Consider the following 25,279-nt stretch of genomic DNA (forward strand, 5'->3'; position numbering starts at 1 on the left):
AGCTGAGCTGTTGGAAATCTGACATGGAGACACAAAATGCCCGAAGTACTCGACAGGTCAGGCAGCAGCTGTGCAGAGAGAAACAGGTTTTCAGGTCAACGCCCTTTCATCAAAACTGGAAAAAGTTAGAGATGTCATAGGTTTCGAGGAAGGAGTATGATGGTCAAGGACAAGGGAAGACAAGAGAGACTGAATGGCAGGAGAGGGCCAGAGAGAACGATGCCAAGGAAAGAGAGAGGTAACAAAAGGTCCAGTCTGGGTGCACCACCATCTGAAAGCAAAAAACAAGAGAAAAACTAAACAATGCAAAGCAAAGGAGAGAAAACAGAGGACACAGAATTGCAGACAAATTATTGATGTGATATTTCTTTCAGGCTACTGTGGGCACGTTTCTGTGTTTCCTTTTCTCAGCCCCATCACCATTCCTTCAGACTCTGATTCTATCCCTGAATCTCTCCCACCTTCACTGACTCTCCTTTGTCTCTAGTCCCACCCATTCCTTCTCAAACCTGTTACATCATGGACTTATCCCAGATCTGATGGAAGGTCATCAGCTTGAAACATTAACTCTGGTTCTCTCTCCTGGCCTGCTGAGTACTACCAGCATTGTTTTGGTTTTACTGATGGCTGCATGCATTGCCCAGTTTTATATCAGGAGGTCCTACATAGGGAGGAGATGGCACAGGATATAAAGGGGTAGAGGTATGCTCCAGTTATATCAACAACACAAGAGGTCAGTTCTCCTCCATGCCCCACACTGCTATGATTCGGAAACATATGACTGTTGCATCACTGTCACGGAGTCAAACTTCTGCCTTTAATTGGGGTCCCCACACCTCACCTCAAGGAAGATGTGTATGCTTTGAGTTAGTCTTCATTTGAGATCAAAGATTAACAAATGAGTCCATAACGGTGTTTAAGACATTGAAAGTATTTGATAGCATCAGGAAGACAGAAACAATTTTCTTGGTGTGTGTGTGTGTGTGTGTCAAATTAGATTTGCCGTCCTAATTACCGACTCAACCTGCAACTTTACCTGAAAAGAGTATTCTGCACTAAGATTCCCAAGTCCCTTTGTATTCCAGCTTTCAGAATTTTCACCCCATTTAGAAAATAGTCCATGCCTCTATTCTTCCTACCAAAGTGCATGACCTCACACTTTCCCACATTGTATTTCATCTGCACGTCTCTGCCCACTCTCCTAACCTGTCTAGAACTTTCTGCAGCGTCCCTGTCTCCTCAATACTACCTGCTCCTCCACCTATCTTTGTATCATCTGCAAACTTAGCCAGAGTGCCCTCAGTTCCTTCATCTAGATCATTAATATATAAAATGAAAAGTTGTGGTCCCAAAACTGAGCCTTGCAGAACCCCACTTGTCACTGGCTGCCATCCTGAGAAAGACCCTTTTATCCCCACTCTCTGCTTTTTGCCAGACAGCCAAGCTTCTATCCAGGCTAGCACATTGCCTCTAACACCATGGGCTCTTATCTTACTCAGCAGCCTCCTATGCGGCACCTTGTCAAAGACCTTCTGGAAGTCCAGGTAGATAACATCCATTGGTTCTCCTTGGTCTAACCTGCTCGTTACTTCCTCAAAGATTCTAACAGGTTTGTCAGGCATGACCTCCCCTTGATGAAACCATGCTGACTTTGCCCTTTTTTACCATACACTTCCAAGTGTTCAGAAATCTCATCCTTCACAATGACCTTAGCGACAACTGAGGTCAGGCTAATCGGCCTATAATTTTCCTTCTTTTGCCTTACTCCATTCTTAAATAGTGGGGTTATGTTCACCCCTGATTCCTGATGAAGAGCTTATGCCCAAAATGTCGATTCTCCTGCTGCTCGGACGTTGCCTGACCTGCTGTGTTTTTCCAGCACCACAATGTTTGACTCTGATCTCCAGCATCTGCAGTCCTCACTTTCCCTGAGTTATATTTACCCTTTCAACATATCCTTCAAGTGCATTCTCCTTACATTGATCTGAATTTCCCATAAAGACATCTGTTCTGTTAAGGGTTAGTGAGTTAAGGCAAGTAAATAGAATTGGACTGCCCATGTGATAATGGGATAACGTGTTTTAAGGACCAAATTGCCCCAAAACCATTCCTGTTAGCGTCCCTGGTCCCATGAGCTCTCTAATCTCTGGTAGAGTTTAAACAGGCCTGTGACGTGGATGAGCAACTGGCCTCAGTATCCCCAGGCAGAGCACATGGAATCATGACCCTTGCATAATTGGGTGGGGTCGTCAACACGGGAGTGTCCGAGTTCCCACGTTTATCCAAACTCATCCTGGTTCGGAACAGGACATGGCCAGTGTTTATGGAACCTTACCCCCAGGAGAGAGGAAAAACAAATTAAACCAGTGAAGTCAGGATGATCAGGCAAAGTACTAAGGAATACTCACACAGGTTAAAGGGAGGTAAGATGCGTTAGTACAGATACAAGGGGCTGAATAACAAAGCTTTGCCTCCAATTCTTCTTCCTCCAATTCTAGCCTCTTGAATTTCCCCAGATTGCATCACTCAACCACTGATGACCATCAATGTGCCCTCTAATTATTTTCCTTTTGATGCGTGGAACTCCAAGGTCCTCTGAGGCTATGGGACAATGCGTGACATGTCAATCACACTGACTGGCGTGCGCAGAGTCTCAAAACTACTACCCAGCTTAGACAGAACATTAGCGACCATGACAGGTACAAGCACACCCAAGGAAGTGGAATGGGAATTGGCCATTCGGCCCCACAAGCCACTACAAGTTCTAGATCACGGCTGATCGGATTGTGGCCTCATTCCCACTATCCCGCTGTTATTTCTTATGTTATCTGACCCTCTACATTAGCGACCATGGTCTCCAAGCTCTGCAGTTCCCTCCCTGAACCTCTCTAATCACAGGGGTAGGGTTGAAGGAGCAACTTAAGCATTTGGCCACAATCTCCTTCTGAGGTCAAATATCATCCAATGAAAGTTGCTGAGAAATGTCTCGGAATGTTTAATGATGTTAAAGGCACTACACAAACACAATGCTGTTGTAACCTTGAACAAGCAGAAGAGTTATCGATCTAATGGAATGAAGACCTTCGCCTTGGAGGTTTCATTTTCCTTGTAGGGGATTCTGACACAAACCTTCTGTGAAGTGGTCACCAGCCGGTTTGTTGACAAGACTCGAGAGAGAACCAACAACAGTCGACTTCTTCCGGAACCTGTTGGCAACAAGTGGTCAGTTAGGGAAGACTGCCCAGTCTCCTGACATCAGAGTGCTGACAGGTACAAGCACACCCAAGGAAGTGGAATGGGAATTGGCCATTCGGCCCCACAAGCCACTACAAGTTCTAGATCACGGCTGATCGGATTGTGGCCTCATTTCCACTATCCCGCTGTTATTTCTGATGTTATCTGACCCTCTACAAAGGGTGCTCAAAGGATGTCCTCTCCACCGCCATCTCTAAAGCAAATGGACAGCAAGTGCCAGCCTTGCCCAAGACACCCCCCTGCCAAGAATGGTGTCCTTTAAATAATCACGGTCATTACGTCCTATGCTGAGTCAAGGAAGATGAACACAACAATATTAGAAAAGATATTAATTCAGCGTAATCTCCACCAGGACTCAGATAAGAAGTTCTTTTTTATTCCTTTGCTGTACATGGGCATCACTGACAAGGTGAACAGTTGTTGCCCATCCTGAGTGTCCTTGAGAAAGGAGTGCTGGCATGGAGGGAACACCAGTCCATAAACATAAGCTGGGAGAATGTTGCCCCTTGTCCTGGAAACTGGAACTTGGAGGCACAGCTCATAATAAGGGATCCTTCCTTTCCTGTAGTTCATTTCTGGGATGTGGGAATCGCTGGCTGGGCCTACATTTATCACTTATTCCCAGCTGCCCTTCAGAAAGTGGTGGTGAGCTGCCTTTTTGAACCACTGCAGCCCATTTGTTGTAGGTAAACCAAAAATGCTCCTGAGAAGGGAATTCCAGGATTTAGAACCAGCAACACTGAAGGACTGGTGATATATTTCCACGTCAGGATGGTGAGCCTTATACACTTAATGGTAAGGCCCTAGGGAGTGTTACCGAACAAAGAGACCTTGGGGTGCAGGTTCATAGTTACTTGAAGGTGGAGTCGCAGGTAGACAGGGTGGTGAAGGCAGCATTTGGTATGCTTTCCTTTATTGGTCAGAGTATTGAGTACAGGGGTTGGGAGGTCATGTTGCAGCTGTACCAGGACATTGGTTAGGCCACTTTTGGAATACTGCATTCAATTCTGGTCTCCTTGCAAAAGGAAGGATGTTGTGAAACCTGAAAGGGTTCAGAAAAGATTTACAAGGATGTTGCCAGGGTTGGAGGATTTGAGCTATAGGGAGAGGCTGAATAGGCTGAAGCTGTTTTCCCTGGAGCGTCGGAGGCTGAGAGGTGACCTTATAGAGGTTATATAATCAAGTTGGGTATGGATAGGGTGAATAGCCACGGTCTTTTCCCCAAGATAGGGGAGTCCAAGTAGAGGGCATAGGTTTAAGGTGAGAAGGGAAAGGTTTAAAAGGGACCTAAAGGGCAACTTTTTCACGCAGAGGATGGTGCATGTATGAATGAGGGGAAGTGGTGGAGGATGGTACAATTACAGCATTTAAAAGGCAGCTGGATGGGTATATGAATAGGAAGGGTTTAAAGGGATATGGGCCAAATGCTGACAAATGGGACTAGACTAATTTAGGATATCTGATCAGTATGGACATGTTGACCCGAAGGGTCTGTTTCCATGCTGTACACCTCTACAACTCCATGAGTGGCTTTGAGAGGAACTTGCGGAACTTGCCATATATCTGCTGCCCTTGTCCTTTTGGATAGAAGTGGTTGCAAATTTGGAAAATGCTGTCTAAAGGAATCTTGGGGAATTTCTGCGGTCTATCTTGTCAATGGTACACACTGTGCATCAGTGGGGGAGGGTGTGAATGATTGGTGTCAATCAAGCGGGCTGCTTTGTCCTGGATGGTATTAAACTTCTTGACTGCTATCGGAGCTGCCCTTCATCCAGAAAAGTTGGGAATATTCCATCACACTCCTGACTTGTGTCTTGTAAATGGTGGACAGACTTTGGGGAGTGAAGAAGTGAGTTATTCTCTGCAGGATTCTAAGTTTCTGACTCACTATTATAGCCAGAGCATTTATATGGGTAGACCCATTCAGTTTCTGGTCAATGGCACCCCCCAGGATGTTGGTACTGGAGGCATTCAGCAACTGCAATTGCGGTGCCATTGAATGTTGTAAGAGGCAATGGTTAGATTCTCTCTTGTTGGAGATGGTCATTGCCTGGCACTTGTGTGGTGGAAATATTCATTGCCACCTCTCAGCCTAAACCTGGATATTGTCCAGAGAGAAAAACCAAAAGCGCTGGAGAAAATCAGCAGGTCTGTCAGCGTCTGTGGAGAGAAAAACAGAGTTAACATTTCAAGTCTAGAGCTCAGAAGACTGTCCAGACCTTGCTCCATTCGAAGATGAGCTACTTCAGTATCTTATACATAATATTAAAAATCACACCAGGTTCTAGTCCAGCAGGTTTAATTGGAAGCACTTAACGCTGCTCCTTCGTTAACTGGTTTCATCAGCACAACTACCTGATGAAGGAGCGTCGCTCCGAAAGACAGTGCTTCCAAATAAAGCTGTTGGACTAGAATCTGGTGTTGTGTGATTTTTAACTTTGTACACCCCAGTCCAACACCGGCATCTCCATATCATGACTACTGTTAAACATGTTTCTGACCCCCATTCCCCTGTGTTCCCCCCATACCATGTAATGTCTTTACTCAACTAGAAGACCACTACTGTGTTGAACTCCAGACTACAACACAAATGCACAGACTCCCCAGATATAACTCGCTATGATGATTGTCAGATTCTACCAACACAACAGTGGCCTGGAAACAAGACCATTGTTATCAGTATGTAAATAACTTCAGGCAAATGACAGAAGCCACAGAGGCTCTTGCTGCAGCTTTAGTTGAACCACCGTGACTGCATTATTCAAATTATCAAAATGCTTCTAGCAAGGAAAGGTTCCCCAGGAAATGACCCAGAGTAACCGGGATCTGCATCAGAATTGCTGAAAAATAAAGCTATCAAGAGCTCTAAAGCATGAGCGTCTAATCAAAGCACACACTCAGCAGCACAGAGACTTCAGTGTTGAAGGTGCTGTCTACCTGTGCTGTGATGTTACACCGTGGACCCTGCCTCAAATATATGTAAACATAAACTTGTTCAAGTAAGAGATGTCTTTGGTTTGTTTGTTGGATAGAGTCAAACTCCAATGTTTGTTTCCTCATGTGTTACTGTATAGAAACAAACTGCTTTAGCGACTGTGTATGTGTGTATAAAGATATTTATGAATAAACTATATTTCTGAAACAGAAAAAAGTTACACTGCAGGCCCTGGTGTGCAGATTCACAGAGTTGGTAAAGTGGTCCATTTAGCTCATCATACCTTCACTGGCTGTATTATTTAGTGCCAATTTCCTGCCTTTTCTCCATATCACTGCATGCCATTTCTATCCAATCAGCTAGCCAGTGCCCTCAGGCGATCGCAAGCTTAACCAATGCCCCTTTGCAAAGAAGGAAAGGGAGCTCAGAAGGCTAATAGCGAGCTATTAGGAAGGCAAACCACATGTTAACCTTTATCACAAGAGGATTTCAGTCCAGGAGCAGAGAGGCCTTGCTTCTATTGTACTGGAGCTTGGTTAGACCATGTGTGGAGCGCAGCACGCAGCTTTGGTCTCCTTATCCCAGGAAGGATATTATTGCCGTGGAGGGAATGTGACGAAGGTTCACCAGACATATTCCTCGGGTGTACCCTGGGCAAACTGGGCTCAGATGTTAGCACCTGGGCAGCATCTGCCTTAGATGTCGTACGGATTAACACTTTACGTCAGAGAATTACTTGGAGCCAGGCAGAATTTAACACAGGAAACGCTGGAGAGACTCAGCAGGTCCAACCGCATCTTTAGAATCACAGAAATAGAGTTATCATTTCAAGCCAGGTACGACTCTACTCCCTCCACAGCAGTTGAGTTTCTTCAGCGTTTGCTGCTTTTGTTTCAGATTTCCAACTTTTGGATATTTTGGATATTTTTAATTAAAATGCAATTGTGCTACTGCAGTATTTCCCTATCTCTGTGCTAGGAGGTCGAGGTTCAGGTCCATTGTCACCGGGAGTGTGCTATAACATTTTTTTTTTATTCATTGTGGGATGAAGGCATCACTGGCCAGACTAGCTTTTACTACCCCAGCCTTAATTGCCCAGAGAGCAGTTAAGAGTCAACTCCAGTGGGTCTGGAGTCACATGTAGGCCAGACCAGGTAAGGATGGCAGTTTCCTTCCTTCAAGGATGTTAGTAAACCAGATGGGTTTTTCCAACAATCAATAATGGATTCTGGATCATCATTGGACTATTAATTCCAGATTGTTATTGAATTCAAATTCCACAATCTGCCATGGCAAGATTCAGACTCAGGTCCCCGGAACATTCCCTGGGTCTCTGAATTAACAGTCCAGTGATAATACCACCGAGGCAGCGCCCTCCCCCATATTGCTACAATAGAGCTTTTTCGCCAATGTGTCTCTTCACCTTTGACCCAGGAGAAGTCATTTTAACTGCTGTAACCAAAGCAAATTATGTACCTATGTACCCACTAACCCCCCCCACACCTCGATCCGCAATTCCTACCTTTGGCAAATCTCCTGTGCTTCTTTCATCGTGTGTCCTGCACTGATGATGTCATCATGTTCAAAGGTCATCATTGCCTGCATTTCCAAAATGGTGGCATATATCAGCGCATGGTACATGCTGTCCTTCACCCTGTCACACAAGTGAGAGACAAGTTGGTGAATACCCGTATCTGCGTAGCTAGGACTCGCACCTTCGAACCAGGAGACTTTAGCCCACACACAATGCAGCAACAAACATAGAATCATACAGAAGAGGCTCTTTGGCCCATCGTGTTTGTACTGCCAAAGATACACCTCTACGACACAAATTCCACTTTCCTGCACTATAGACCATCAACCAGGATAGTATTAGATGGATGGAGCAGACTTGAAAGGTCACATGGTCCTTTCCTGCTCCTTTTTCTCATTTTCTAATACTTTCCAACCTCAAAATCTACTCTGCCCCTTCACACGGTGTTGATTGAGGTTTGAGTTGTACATATTGAGATAGTCCCTGTCTGCTCCTGACTTAACTGGGTACAGGGTGAATTCTGGGCTGGATTGGGCTGGGGTTACACCACACCAAGACCAATCAATCCCTTTCTCAGCCAATCCTCTCAGACAGATACCTTCAATGCTCGTCATCTGACAGGGATCGGTAACTGCAGCCTGTGGCTCAGACACATAATGTCCAAAATTACCCACACTATGCAAATGCAACTTCTGCTATTTTGCAACCCCCCCCCCCCCCCCGGCCCCCCGCCACAACGCAGTATCCAGCATATGACGGGCACCTGGAAGTACTCAAGGATGCCCTCATAAGAACGGGGTACGATGCTCAACTCATCGACCACCACCAGCTCCGACATGCCACCACAAGGAACCGAAATGACCTCCTCAGGAGACAGACAAGTGCTGCAACCGACAGGGTACCCTTCGTTGTCAAGTACTTCCCAGGAGCTGAAAGACAACGCCATGTTTTTCACAGCCTGCAACACATTATCACTGAGGATGAGCACCTCGCCAAGACCTTCCCCAGACCTCCACCTCTCACCCTTAAACAGCCACCAAACCTCAAACAGATCTTTGTTCTAGCAAAGTGCCCGGCTTTCAGGACAATACCATACAACTTTGTCGCAGTAGGTGCTGCAAGGCGTGTAAGAGTGTCGACATGGATACCACCGCTACACATGGGGACAACTCCCACCATGTACATGGCAGGTACTCATGTGACTCAGCCAACACTGTCTATCTCATACACTGCAAGCAAGGATGCCCTGAGGCATGGCACACTGGTGAGACCGAGCAGAGGTTAAGACAACGGATGAATGGGCACCACACAACAACAAACAGACAGGAGGGTTCCCTTCCAGTTGGGGAACACTTCAGCGGTCTGGGACATTTGACCTCGGACCTTCGGGTGACCATCCTCCAAGGCAGACTTCAGGACAGGCAGCAGTGAAAAGTGGCCAAGCAGAGGCTGATAGCTAAGTTTGGTACCACAGGGATGGGACCTTGGGTTCATGTCACATTACAGGTGACGCCATTGTACTACACACACATACACACACACACATTCTCTCTCACAGACACTCACAACCACACACAAACCCACATGCACACATACACATATACGTTTGTGGGGTGAATTTGTACTTACAGAGTTACATTGTACTTTGCTCAAGAACTGCATGAATCTATGTAAGATTCTGTCAATTTTTTAAGATTAGAATCAGTCTAAACATTATGGCACAGAGAGCAGCACACAGGGGGCCATCACCTTCAACACATTATCTGAGCTGACAACTCGACACTGTTCTATCCCCCCTAGTCCAGGAACTCCCCACATACGTTCGAGACACCACCCACGCCCTCCATCTCCTCCAAAACTTCCGTTCCCTGGCCCCCAACGGCTCATCTTCACCATGGATATCCAATCCCTCTCCACCTCCATCCGCCATGACCAGGGCCTCCAAGCCCTCCGTTTTTTACTCTCCTGACGTCCCCAACAGTACCCTTCCACCAACACTCTCATTCGTTTGGCCGAACTGGTCCTCACCCTTAACAATTTCTCCTTTGAATCCTCCCACTTCCTCCAGACCCCAAAGGGGTAGCCATGGGCACACGTATGGGCCCCAGCTATGCCTGTCTCTTTGTTGGCTATGTAGAGCAGTTGATCTTCCATAATTACACCGGCACCACTCCCCACCTCTTCCTCCGCTACATTGATGACTGCATTGCCGCCACCTCGTGCTCCCGCGAGGAGGTTGAGCAATTCATCAACTTCACCAACACATTCCACCCTGACCTTAAATTTACCCAGACCATCTCTGACACCTCCCTCCCCTTCCTGGACCTCTCCATCTCCATTAATGACGACCGACTTGACACTGACATTTTTTACAAACCCACCGACTCCCACAGCTACCTGGATTACACCTCTTCCCAACCTACCTCTTGCAAAAATGCCATCCCGTATTCCCAATTCCTCCAACTCCGCCATATCTGCTCCCAGGGGGACCAGTTCCACCACAGAACACACCAGATGGCCTCCTTCTTTAGAGACCGCAATTTCCCTTCCCACATGGTTAAAGATGCCCTCCAACGCATCTCGTCCACATCCCGCACCTCTGCCCTCAGACTCCACCCCTCCAACCGTAACAAAGACAGAATGCCCCTGCCAACCTTCGCATAAACCAAATCATCCACCGACATTTCCGCCACCTCCAACAAGACCCCACCACCAGGGATATATTTCCCTCCCCACCCCTTTCCGCCTTCCGCAAAGACCGTTCCCTCCGTGACTACCTGGTCAGGTCCACGCCTCCCTACAACCCACCCTCCCATCCTGGCACTTTCCCCTGCCACCGCAGGAACTGTAAAACCTGCGCCCACACCTCCCCCCTCACCTCCATCCAAGGCCCTAAAGGAGCCTTCCACATCCATCAAAGTTTTACCTGCACATCCACTAATATCATTTATTGCATCCGTTGTTTCCGATCCAGTCTCCTCTACATTGGGGAGACTGGATGCCTCCTAGCAGAGCGCTTTAGGGAACATCTCCAGGACACCTGTACCGATGAACTACACCGCCCTGTGGCCCAACATTTCAACTCCCCCTCCCACTCTGCCGAGGACATGGAGGTCCTGGGCCTCCTTCACCGCCGCTCCCTCACCACCAGACGCCTGGAGGAAGAACGCCTCATCTTCCGCCTCGCAACACTTCAACCCCCGGGCATCAATGTAGACTTCAACAGTTTCTTCATTTCCCCTTCCCCCACCTCACCCTAGTTCCAAACTTCTAGCTCAGCACTATCCCCATGACTTGTCCTACCTGTCTATCTTCTTTTCCACCTATCCACTCCACCCTCTCCTCCTTGACCTATCACCTTCATCTCCTCCCCCACTCACCTATTGTACTCTATGCTACTCTCTCCCCACCCCCATCCTCCTCTAGCTTCTCTCTCCACGCTTCAGGATCTCTGCCTTTATTCCTGATGAAGGGCTTTAGCCTGAAACGTCGATTTTGCTGCTCCTCAGATGCTGCCTGAACTGCTGTTCTTCCAGCACCACTAATCCAGAATCTGGTTTCCAGCATCTGCAGTCATTGTTTTTACCTTTTAACCAATTGTTAATTTTCCTCAAACCTGTTAATTTCCAACTCGAGTTGCTGCTGATAAGATCTGAGTGCACACAGAAGCAATAATTAACCTGCTGTTGACTCATGAAGCAAGGGCCGGGCTAAGTATCGTTTACTCAAGACAGTATGCTAGCTTCTGAGTAAACCTAAATCCACATCAGCAAATTCTGTGCCATTGCCGACAGATCTCCTAGCTTTTTTTTTGTCCTGTCCCATTTCTCCACCTATGTTCTTTTCTGGACAGCTATAAATCCCACCATGATAATGGGGAGACCAAACTTGTAAGGATCAGAGGTAAATTAATCATGATCGTATATTGAGTGACAGGGCAGGTCCAAAGGGTCAAATATTCTTGCAACAAGAAGGGATTTCAAAAAGATCAAGCTTCCTTTTGTTTACATGCCCACTCCCCACGCACACACACCAGTCCCCACGCACACACACCAGTCCCCACGCACACACACCACTCCCCACGCACACACACCACTCCCCACGCACACACACCAGTCCCCACGCACACACACCACTCCCCACGCACACACACCACTCCCCACGCACACACACCACTCCCCACGCACACACACCACTCCCCACGCACACACACCACTCCCCACGCACACACACCAGTCCCCACGCACACACACCACTCCCCACGCACACACACCACTCCCCACGCACACACACCACTCCCCACGCACACACACCAGTCCCCACGCACACACACCACTCCCCACGCACACACACCAGTCCCCACGCACACACACCAGTCCCCACGCACACACACCACTCCCCACGCACACACACCACTCCCCACGCACACACACCAGTCCCCACGCACACACACCACTCCCCACGCACACACACCACTCCCCACGCACACACACCACTCCCCACGCACACACACCACTCCCCACGCACACATACACTCCTATGCATCTGCATTGCCATACTGACATCCCACAATCCCCTTCTCAGTCTCCTCAAACCGCACTGCACTCATTCCCTACCATCCCTCCCACTCACTCCCCCATCCCAACACTCGCTGTCCCCAACTCACTTGCGCCCACTCTCACTCACGCTCAATCCCCCTACTCTTACTCCCCTCAATTCTACAGCACTCACACCCCCCACTCACAACAATCACACCCTCTCACTCGCATCCAATCGCCCACTAACACTCAGTCCAAACATCCACACATATACTCCACCCCTCCAACACACACACACACACTCCACCCCTCCAACACACACACACACTCCACCCCTCCAACACACACACACACACACTCCAAACTCCACACACACACACACACTCCACTCGCCACACACACTCCACTCCCCCCCCCAGACACACACACTCCACCCCCCCACACACACACACACACACACTCCACACTCCACACACACACACACACACTCCACTCCCCCCCCACACACACACTCCACCCCCCCACACACACACACACACACTCCACTCCCCACACGCACACACACACTCCACCCCCCCCACACACACACTCCACCCCCCACCCCCACACACACACTCCACCCCCCCCCACACACACACACTCCACCCCCCACCCCCACACACACACTCCACTCCCCCCCCCACACACACACACACAGTCCATCCCCCACACACACACTCCACCCCCCACACACACACACACTCCACTCCCCCCCCCACACACACTCCACCCCCCCCACACACACACTCCACTCCCCCCCCCACACACACACTCCACACTCCACACACACACACACACACTCCACCCCCAACACACACACTCCACTCCCCCCCACACACACACTCCACACCCCCCCCACACACACACACACTCCACCCCCCACCCCCACACACACACTCCACCCCCCCACCCCCACACACACACACTCCACCCCCCCACACACACACAGTCCACTCCCCCCACACACACACACTCCACCCCCTAATACACACACTACACCCCACCCACAGACACACACTCCACCACCTCCACACACATACTCCACACACACACACACACTCCACTCCCCCCCCCCACACACACACTCCACTCCCCCCACACACACACACACACACACTCCCCCCACACACACACACACTCCACTCCCCCCCCCCACACACACACTCCACTCCCCCCCCACACACACACACACTCCACCCCCTAATACACACACTCCACCCCCTAATACACACACTACACCCCACCCACAGACACACACTCCACCACCTCCACACTCATACTCCACTCCCCCCCACACACACACTCCACCCCCACACACACACACTCCACTCCCCCCCACACACACACTCCACCCCCACACACACACACTCCACTCCCCCCCACACACACACTCCACTCCCCCCACACACACACACCACTCCCCCCACACACACACACCACTCCCCCCACACACACATACACACCACTCCCCCCTCCACACATACACACCACTCCCCCCCCACACACACACTCCACTCCCCCCACACACACATACACACCACTCCCCCCCCACACACACACACTCCACTCCCCCCACACACACATACACACCACTCCCCCCCACACACATACACACCACTCCCCCCCCCACACACACACACCACTCCCCCCACACACCACTCCCCCCACACACACACTCCACCCCCTAATACACACACTCCACCCCCTAATACACACACTACACCCCACCCACAGACACACACTCCACCACCTCCACACTCATACTCCACTCCCCCCACACACACACACACCCCACTCCCCCCCACACACACACACACTCCACACCCCCCCCACACACACCACGCCCCCCCCACGCACACTCACTCCACTCCCCCCCCACACACACACACACTCCACTCCCCCCTCCCACACACACACACACTCCACCCCCCCACACACACACACACACTCCACCCCCCCCACACACACACACACTCCACCCCCCACACACTCACATACTCCACCCCCACACACACACATACTCCACCCCCCCACACACACACACCACTCCCCCCCCACGCACACACACTTCACTCCCCCCCCACACACACACACACACTCCACTCCCCCCCCCTCACACACACAGTCCATCCCCCACACACACAGTCCACTCCCCCCACACACACACACTCCACCCCCACACACACACACACACTCCACCCCCACACACACACACTCCACTCCCCCCACACACACACACTCCACCCCCACACACACACACTCCACTCCCCCCCACACACACACACTCCACTCCCCCCACACACACACACTCCCCCCCCACGCACACACACTCCACTCCCCCCTCCCACACACACACACACTCCACTCCCCCCCCCCACACACACACAGTCCATCCCCCACACACACAGTCCACTCCCCCCACACACACACACTCCACCCCCTAATACACACACTACACCCCACCCACAGACACACACTCCACCACCTCCACACACATACTCCACACACACACACACACTCCACTCCCCCCCCCCACACACACACACCACTCCCCCCACACACCACTCCCCCCACACACACACACCACTCCCCCCACACACCACTCCCCCCACACACACACACACTCCACCCCCTAATACACACAATACACCCCACCCACAGACACACACTCCAACATCTCCACACTCATACTCCACTCCCCCCACACACACACACTCCACCCCCCACACACACACACACACACTCCACTCCCCCCCACACACACACACTCCACCCCCCCCACACACACACACACACTCCACCCCCCACACACACACATACTCTACCCCCACACACACACATACTCCACCCCCCCCCACACACACACCACTCCCCCCCCACGCACACACACTCCACTCCCCCCTCCCACACACACACACTCCATCCCCCCCACACACACACACTCCACTCCCCCCACACACAGACACACCACTCCCCCCCCCACACACACACGCACTCCACACTCCACACACACACACACACTCCACTCTCCCCGCCCCCACACACACACACCACTCCCCCCCCACACACACTCTACTCCCCCCCCCCACACACACACACTCCACTCCCCCACACACACACTCTACTCCCCCCCCACACACACACACACACTCCACTCCCCCCACACACACACCACTCCACTCCCCCCACACACATACACCACTCCCCCCCCCACACACACTCTACTCCCCCCCCACACACACACTCCACTCCCCCCACACACACACCACTCCACTCCCCCCCCACACACACACCACTCCCCCCCCACACACACACCACTCCGCCCCCACACACACTCTACTCCCCCCCCCCACACACACCACTCCCCCCCCACACACACTCTACTCCCCCCCCACACACACACACCACTCCCCCCACACACACACACCACTCCCCCCACACACACACACAGTCCACCCCCCACACACACACTCCACTCCCCCCCCACACACACACACACTCCACCCCCTAATACACACACTACACCCCACCCACAGACACACACTCCACCACCTCCACACTCATACTCCACTCCCCCCCCCACACACACACTCCACACTCCACACACACACACACACACACTCCACTCCCCACACACACACACACACTCACACTCCACTCCCCACACACACACACACTCCACCCCCTAATACACACAATACACCCCACCCACAGACACACACTCCAACACCTCCACACTCATACTCCACTCCCCCCACACACACACACTCCACCCCCCACACACACACACACACACTCCACTCCCCCCCACACACACACACTCCATTCTCCCCCCCACACACACACTCCACTCCCCCCCACACACACACACACCACTCCCCCCACACACACTCCACTCCCCCCACACACACACACACCACTCCCCCCCACACACACACACCACTCCCCCCACACACACTCCACTCCCCCCACACACACATACACTCCACTCCCCCCCCACACACACTCCACCCCCCCACACACACACACACTCCACTCCCCCCCCCACACACACACATACACAGTCCACTCCCCCCACACACACACACACCACTCCCCCCACACACACACACTCTACTCCCCCCCCACACACACACTCCACCCCCCCCACACACACACACACACCACTCCCCCCCCACACACACTCCACCCCCCCCACACACACACATACACCACTCCCCCCACACACACTCCACCCCCCCCCACACACACACACTCCACTCCCCCCCCACACACACACATACACAGTCCATCCCCCACACACACAGTCCACCCCCCCCACACACACACACACTCCACTCCCCCCCCCACACACACTCCACCCCCCCCACACACACACACACACCACTCCCCCCACACACACTCCACCCCCCACACACACACACACACACCACTCCCCCCACACACACTCCACCCCCCCCACACACACACACACTCCACTCCCCCCCCCACACACACACATACACAGTCCATCCCCCACACACACAGTCCACTCCCCCCACACACACACACTCCACCCCCTAATACACACACTCCACCCCCTAATACACACACTACACCCCACCCACAGACACACACTCCACCACCTCCACACTCATACTCCACTCCCCCCACACACACACACACCCCACTCCCCCCCACACACACACACACTCCACACCCCCCCCACACACACCACGCCCCCCCCACGCACACTCACTCCACTCCCCCCCCACACACACACACACTCCACTCCCCCCTCCCACACACACACACTCCACCCCCCCACACACACACACACACTCCACCCCCCCCACACACACACACACTCCACCCCCCCACACACACACACACACTCCACCCCCCCCACACACACACACACTCCACCCCCCACACACTCACATACTCCACCCCCACACACACACATACTCCACCCCCCCCACACACACACACCACTCCCCCCCCACGCACACACACTTCACTCCCCCCCCACACACACACACACTCCACTCCCCCCCCTCACACACACAGTCCATCCCCCACACACACAGTCCACTCCCCCCACACACACACACTCCACCCCCACACACACACACTCCACTCCCCCCCACACACACACACTCCACCCCCCCACACACACACACACACTCCACCCCCACACACACACACTCCACTCCCCCCACACACACACACTCCACCCCCACACACACACACTCCACTCCCCCCCACACACACACACTCCACTCCCCCCACACACACACACTCCCCCCCCACGCACACACACTCCACTCCCCCCTCCCACACACACACACACTCCACTCCCCCCCCCCACACACACACAGTCCATCCCCCACACACACAGTCCACTCCCCCCACACACACACACTCCACCCCCTAATACACACACTACACCCCACCCACAGACACACACTCCACCACCTCCACACACATACTCCACACACACACACACACTCCACTCCCCCCCCCACACACACACACCACTCCCCCCACACACACACACCACTCCCCCCACACACCACTCCCCCCACACACACACACCACTCCCCCCACACACCACTCCCCCCACACACACACACACTCCACCCCCTAATACACACAATACACCCCACCCACAGACACACACTCCAACATCTCCACACTCATACTCCACTCCCCCCACACACACACACTCCACCCCCCACACACACACACACACACTCCACTCCCCCCCACACACACACACTCCACCCCCCCCACACACACACACACACTCCACCCCCCACACACACACATACTCCACCCCCACACACACACATACTCCACCCCCCCCACACACACACCACTCCCCCCCCACGCACACACACTCCACTCCCCCCTCCCACACACACACACTCCATCCCCCCCACACACACACACTCCACTCCCCCCACACACAGACACACCACTCCCCCCCCCACACACACACGCACTCCACACTCCACACACACACACACACTCCACTCTCCCCGCCCCCACACACACACACCACTCCCCCCCCACACACACTCTACTCCCCCCCCACACACACACACTCCACTCCCCCACACACACACTCTACTCCCCCCCCACACACACACACACACTCCACTCCCCCCACACACACACCACTCCACTCCCCCCACACACATACACCACTCCCCCCCCACACACACTCTACTCCCCCCCCACACACACACACCACTCCCCCCACACACACACCACTCCACTCCCCCCACACACACACCACTCCACTCCCCCCCCACACACACACCACTCCCCCCCCACACACACACCACTCCCCCCCCACACACACTCTACTCCCCCCCCACACACACACCACTCCCCCCCCACACACACTCTACTCCCCCCCCACACACACACACCACTCCCCCCACACACACACACCACTCCCCCCACACACACACACAGTCCACCCCCCACACACACACTCCACTCCCCCCCCACACACACACACACTCCACCCCCTAATACACACACTACACCCCACCCACAGACACACACTCCACCACCTCCACACTCATACTCCACTCCCCCCCCCACACACACACTCCACACTCCACACACACACACACACACACTCCACTCCCCACACACACACACACTCACACTCCACTCCCCACACACACACACACTCCACCCCCTAATACACACAATACACCCCACCCACAGACACACACTCCAACACCTCCACACTCATACTCCACTCCCCCCACACACACACACTCCACCCCCCACACACACACACACACACTCCACTCCCCCCCACACACACACACTCCATTCTCCCCCCACACACACACTCCACTCCCCCCCACACACACACACACCACTCCCCCCACACACACTCCACTCCCCCCCACACACACACACACCACTCCCCCCACACACACTCCACTCCCCCCACACACACACACACCACTCCCCCCCACACACACACACCACTCCCCCCACACACACTCCACTCCCCCCACACACACACACACTCCACTCCCCCCCCACACACACTCCACCCCCCCACACACACACACACTCCACTCCCCCCCCCACACACACACATACACAGTCCACTCCCCCCACACACACACACACCACTCCCCCCACACACACACACTCTACTCCCCCCCCACACACACACTCCACCCCCCCCACACACACACACACACCACTCCCCCCCCACACACACTCCACCCCCCCCACACACACACATACACCACTCCCCCCACACACACTCCACCCCCCCCACACACACACACACTCCACTCCCCCCCCACACACACACATACACAGTCCATCCCCCACACACACAGTCCACCCCCCCCACACACACACACACACCACTCCCCCCACACACACTCCACCCCCCCCACACACACACACACACCACTCCCCCCACACACACTCCACCCCCCCCACACACACACACACTCCACTCCCCCCCCCACACACACACATACACAGTCCATCCCCCACACACACAGTCCACTCCCCCCACACACACACACTCCACCCCCTAATACACACACTACACCCCACCCACAGACACACACTCCACCACCTCCACACTCATACTCCACTCCCCCCCCCACACACACACACACACACTCCACTCCCCCCCACACACACACACTCCACCCCCCCCACACACACACACACACTCCACTCCCCACACACACACATACTCCACCCCCACACACACACATACTCCACCCCCCCCCACACACACACATACTCCACCCCCCCCCACACACACACCACTCCCCCCCCACGCACACACACTCCACTCCCCCCTCCCACACACACACACTCCACCCCCCCCACACACACACACACTCCACTCCCCCCCCCACACACACTCCACCCCCCCCCACACACACACACACACCACTCCCCCCACACACACTCCACCCCCCCCACACACACACACACACCACTCCCCCCACACACACTCCACCCCCCCCACACACACACACACACCACTCCCCCCACACACACTCCACCCCCCCCACACACACACACACTCCACTCCCCCCCCCACACACACACATACACAGTCCATCCCCCACACACACAGTCCACTCCCCCCACACACACACACTCCACCCCCTAATACACACACTACACCCCACCCACAGACACACACTCCACCCCCCCCACACACACACACTCCACCCCCCCCACACACACACACTCCACTCCCCACACACACACACACACACTCCACTCCCCACACACACACACACTCCACCCCCCACACACACACACACACACTCCACTCCCCCCTCCCACACACACACACTCCACTCCCCCCTCCCACACACACACACTCCACTCCCCCCCACCCACACACTCCACCCCCCCCACACACACACTCCAGACCCCCCCACACACACACACACACTCCATCCCCCCCACACACACTCCACCCCCCCCACACACACTCCAGCCCCCCCACACACACACACACACACACTCCATCCCCCCCACACACACACTCCACCCCCCACAAACACACACATTCCACTCCCCACACACACACATACACTCCATCCCCCCACACACACACTCCATTCCCCCCACACACACACTCCACTCCCCCCCACACACACACATTCCACTCTCCCCCACACACACACACACACTCCACTCCCCCCCACACACACACACTCCCCCCCCCCACACACACACTCCACTCCCCCCCCACACACACACACTCCACTCCCCCCCCACACACACACACTCCACCCCCCCCACACACACACACACTCCACCCCCCCCACACACACACTCCACCCCCCCCACACACACACTCCACCCCCCCCACACACACATACACCACTCCACCCCCCCCCACACACACACTCCACCCCCCCACACACACACTCCACTCCCCCCACACACACAGACTCCACTCCCCCCCACACACACACACACTCCACCCCCCCACACACACACACACACACACACTCCACCCCCCCCCACACACACACATACACACTCCACCCCCCCCACACACACACTCCACCCCCCCCACACACACACATACACACTCCACCCCCCCCACACACACACATACACACTCCACCCCCCCACACACACAGTCCACCCCCCCCCACACACACACATACACACTCCACTCCCCCCACACACACAGACTCCACTCCCCCCACACACACAGACTCCACTCCCCCCACACACACACACACACACTCCACTCCCCCCCACACACACACACTCCACACTCCCCCACCCACACACACTCCACTCCCACCCACACACACACACTCCACTCCCCCCCACCCACCCACACTCCACTCCCACCCACACACACACTCCACTCCCCCCCACACACACACACTCCACACTCCCCCACCCACACACACTCCACTCCCCCCCACACACACACACTCCACTCTCCCCCACCCACCCACACTCCACTCCCACCCACACACACACTCCACTCCCCCCCCCACACACACACACTCCACACTCCCCCACCCACACACACTCCACTCCCACCCACACAAACACACACACACTCCACCCCCCACCCACACATACTCCTCCCCCCCCCCACACACACACTCCACTCTCCCCCCCACACACACACTCCACCTCCCCCCACACACACACACTCCAACCCCCCCACACACACACACACACTCCTCCCCCCACACACACTCCACCCCCCCCCACACACACACACACACACACTCCACCCCCCCCCACACACACTCCACTCCCCCCACACACACACACTCCACCCCCCCCACACACACTCCACCCCCCCACACACACACATACACACACACCTCCACCCCCCCCACACACACACTCCACTCCCCCCACACACACTCCACTCGCCCCCATACACACACTCCACCCCCCCCACACACACACTCCACCCACCCACACACCCTCCAACCCCCCCACACAGACTCCACCCCCCCCACACAGACTCCCCCACACACACAAACACTCCACTCCCATCAAACACTCCACCGCCCCACACACACACACTCCACTCCCCCACACACACACACACTCCACCCCCCACAAACACACACTCCACCTACCCACACACAAATACTCCACCCCCCCACAAGCACACACTCCACCCCCCACACACACACACACTCCTCCCCCCACACACACACTCCACTCCCCCCACACACACAAACACTCCACCGCCCCATCACACAAACACTCCACCACCCCATCACACAAACACTCCACCGCCCCACCATACAAACACTCCACTCCCCCCCACACACACTCCACCCCCCCCACACACACACACTCCACCCCCCCGACACACACACACTCCACCCCCCCCACAAACACACACTCCACCCCCCCCCCACACACACACACTCCACCCCCCCCCCACACACACACACTCCACTCCCCCCCCCCACACACACAAACACTCCACCCCCACAAACACTCCACCCCCACACACACATACACTCCACCCCCCCACACACACACACCCCGCCACCGCCACACACACCCCACCCCCCCCACACACACACACCCCCACCCCCCCACACACACACACTCCACCCCCCCACACACACACAAACACTCCACCCCCACACACACATACACTCCACCCCCCCACACACACACACCCCGCCACTGCCACACACACCCCACCCACCCCCACACACACACTCCAACCCCCCCCCACACACACACACACACACACGCACACACTCCACTCCCTCCACACCCACACACTCCGCATCCCCCCCACACACACACACACTCCGCATCCCCCCCACACACACACACACTCCGCACCCCCCCCACACACACAATCCACTCCCCCCCACACACAACCCACCCCTCCACACACAACCCTCCCCCCCACACACAATCCACCACCCCCCACACACAAACACTCCACCCCAACAAACACTCCACCCCACACACACACACTCCACCCCCCACACTCCACTCCCTCCACCCCCCCACACACACACCCACACACTCCGCACCCCCCCACACACACACACTCCGCACCCCCCACACACACACTCCACCCCCCCCACACACACACACTCCACTCCCTCCACACCCACACACTCCGCATCCCCCCACACACACACACACACTCCGCACCCCCCCACACACACACACACACTCCGCACCCCCCCCACACACACACACACACTCCGCACCCCCCCCACACACACACACACACTCCGCACCCCCCCACACACACACACACACTCCGCATCCCCCCACACACACACACACACTCCGCACCCCCCCCACACACACACACACACTCCGCACCCCCCCACACACACACACACACTCCGCACCCCCCCACACACACACACACACACTCCGCACCCCCCCACACACACACACACACTCCGCACCCCCCCCACACACACAATCCACTCCCCCCCACACACAACCCACCCCCCCCCACACACAACCCACCCCCCCCACACACAACCCACCCCCCCCACACACAACCCTCCCCCCCACACACAATCCACCACCCCCACACACAAACACTCCACCCCAACAAACACTCCACCCCACACACACACACTCCACCCCCCACACTCCACTCCCTCCACCCCCCCACACACACACACTCCGCACCCCACACTCCACTCCCTCCACCCCCCCCACACACACACCCACACACTCCGCACCCCCCCACACACACACTCCGCACCCCCCCACACACACACTCCACCCCCCCACACACACACATCCAACCCCCCACACACACACATTCCACCCCCTCACACACACTACTCCCTCCACACCCACACACTGCGCACCCCCCCCACACACACACACACACACACACACACACTCCGCACCCCCCCCCACACACACACACTCCGCACCCCCCCACACACACAATCCACTCCCCCCCACACACACAATCCACCCCACACACACAACCCACCACCCCACACACAAACACTCCACCCCCCCCACACATACACACACACTCCACCCCACCCCACACACACACACTCCACCCCCCCACACACACACACTCCACCCCCCCCCCACACACACACACACACACACGCACACACTCCACTCCCTCCACACACACACACTCCGCACCCCCCCACACACACACACTCGCCCCCCCCACACACACAATCCACTCCCCCTACACACAATCCACCCCACACACACACAATCCACTCCCCCCCACACACACAATCCACTCCCCCCCACACACAAAAACTCCACCCCCCCACACACACACTCTACTCCCCCCACGCACACACAGACTCTACTCCCCCACACACACAGACACTCCACCCCCCCACACACACACACACTCCGCACCCCCCCACACACACAATCCACTTCCCCCCCCACACACAATCCACCCCACACACACAACCCACCACCCCCACACACAAACACTCCACCCCCCCCACACATACACACACACTCCACCCCACCCCACACACACACACTCCACCCCCCCACACACACACACTCCAACCCCCCCCCACACACACACACACACACGCACACACTCCACTCCCTCCACACACACACACTCCGCACCCCCCCACACACACACACACTCGCCCCCCCCACACACACAATCCACTCCCCCTACACACAATCCACCCCACACACACACAATCCACTCCCCCACACACACACAATCCACTCCCCCCCACACACAAAAACTCCACCCCCCCCACACACACACTCTACTCCCCCCACGCACACACAGACTCTACTCCCCCCCACACACACACACTCCACCCCCCCCACACACACACACACACTCCACCCACCCCACACACACAGACACTCCACCCCCGACACACACACACTCCAACCCCCCCCCCCCCACACACACACACACTCCACCCCCGACACACACACACACTCCGCACCACCCCCACACACACA

At 55.3% G+C, this 25,279-nt stretch overlaps 1 protein-coding gene across 1 annotated transcript in view; it reads right to left on the bottom strand.

Annotated features, from left to right (window-relative positions):
- The window catches only part of LOC140468062 (tetratricopeptide repeat protein 39A), a 113,580-nt gene that overhangs the window by 43,525 nt on the left and 44,776 nt on the right, over nucleotides 1–25,279 (bottom strand). The window contains exons 3-4 of the mRNA XM_072564248.1: nucleotides 7,713–7,844; nucleotides 3,130–3,206 (exon numbers count right to left, since the gene is read on the bottom strand). Coding sequence (XP_072420349.1) covers nucleotides 3,130–3,206; nucleotides 7,713–7,844 — 209 coding nt within the window. The remainder of the gene's footprint in view (nucleotides 1–3,129; nucleotides 3,207–7,712; nucleotides 7,845–25,279) is intronic.

Source organism: Chiloscyllium punctatum, chromosome 46, assembly GCF_047496795.1.
Source record: "Chiloscyllium punctatum isolate Juve2018m chromosome 46, sChiPun1.3, whole genome shotgun sequence".
Taxonomy (NCBI): Eukaryota; Metazoa; Chordata; class Chondrichthyes; order Orectolobiformes; family Hemiscylliidae; genus Chiloscyllium; species Chiloscyllium punctatum.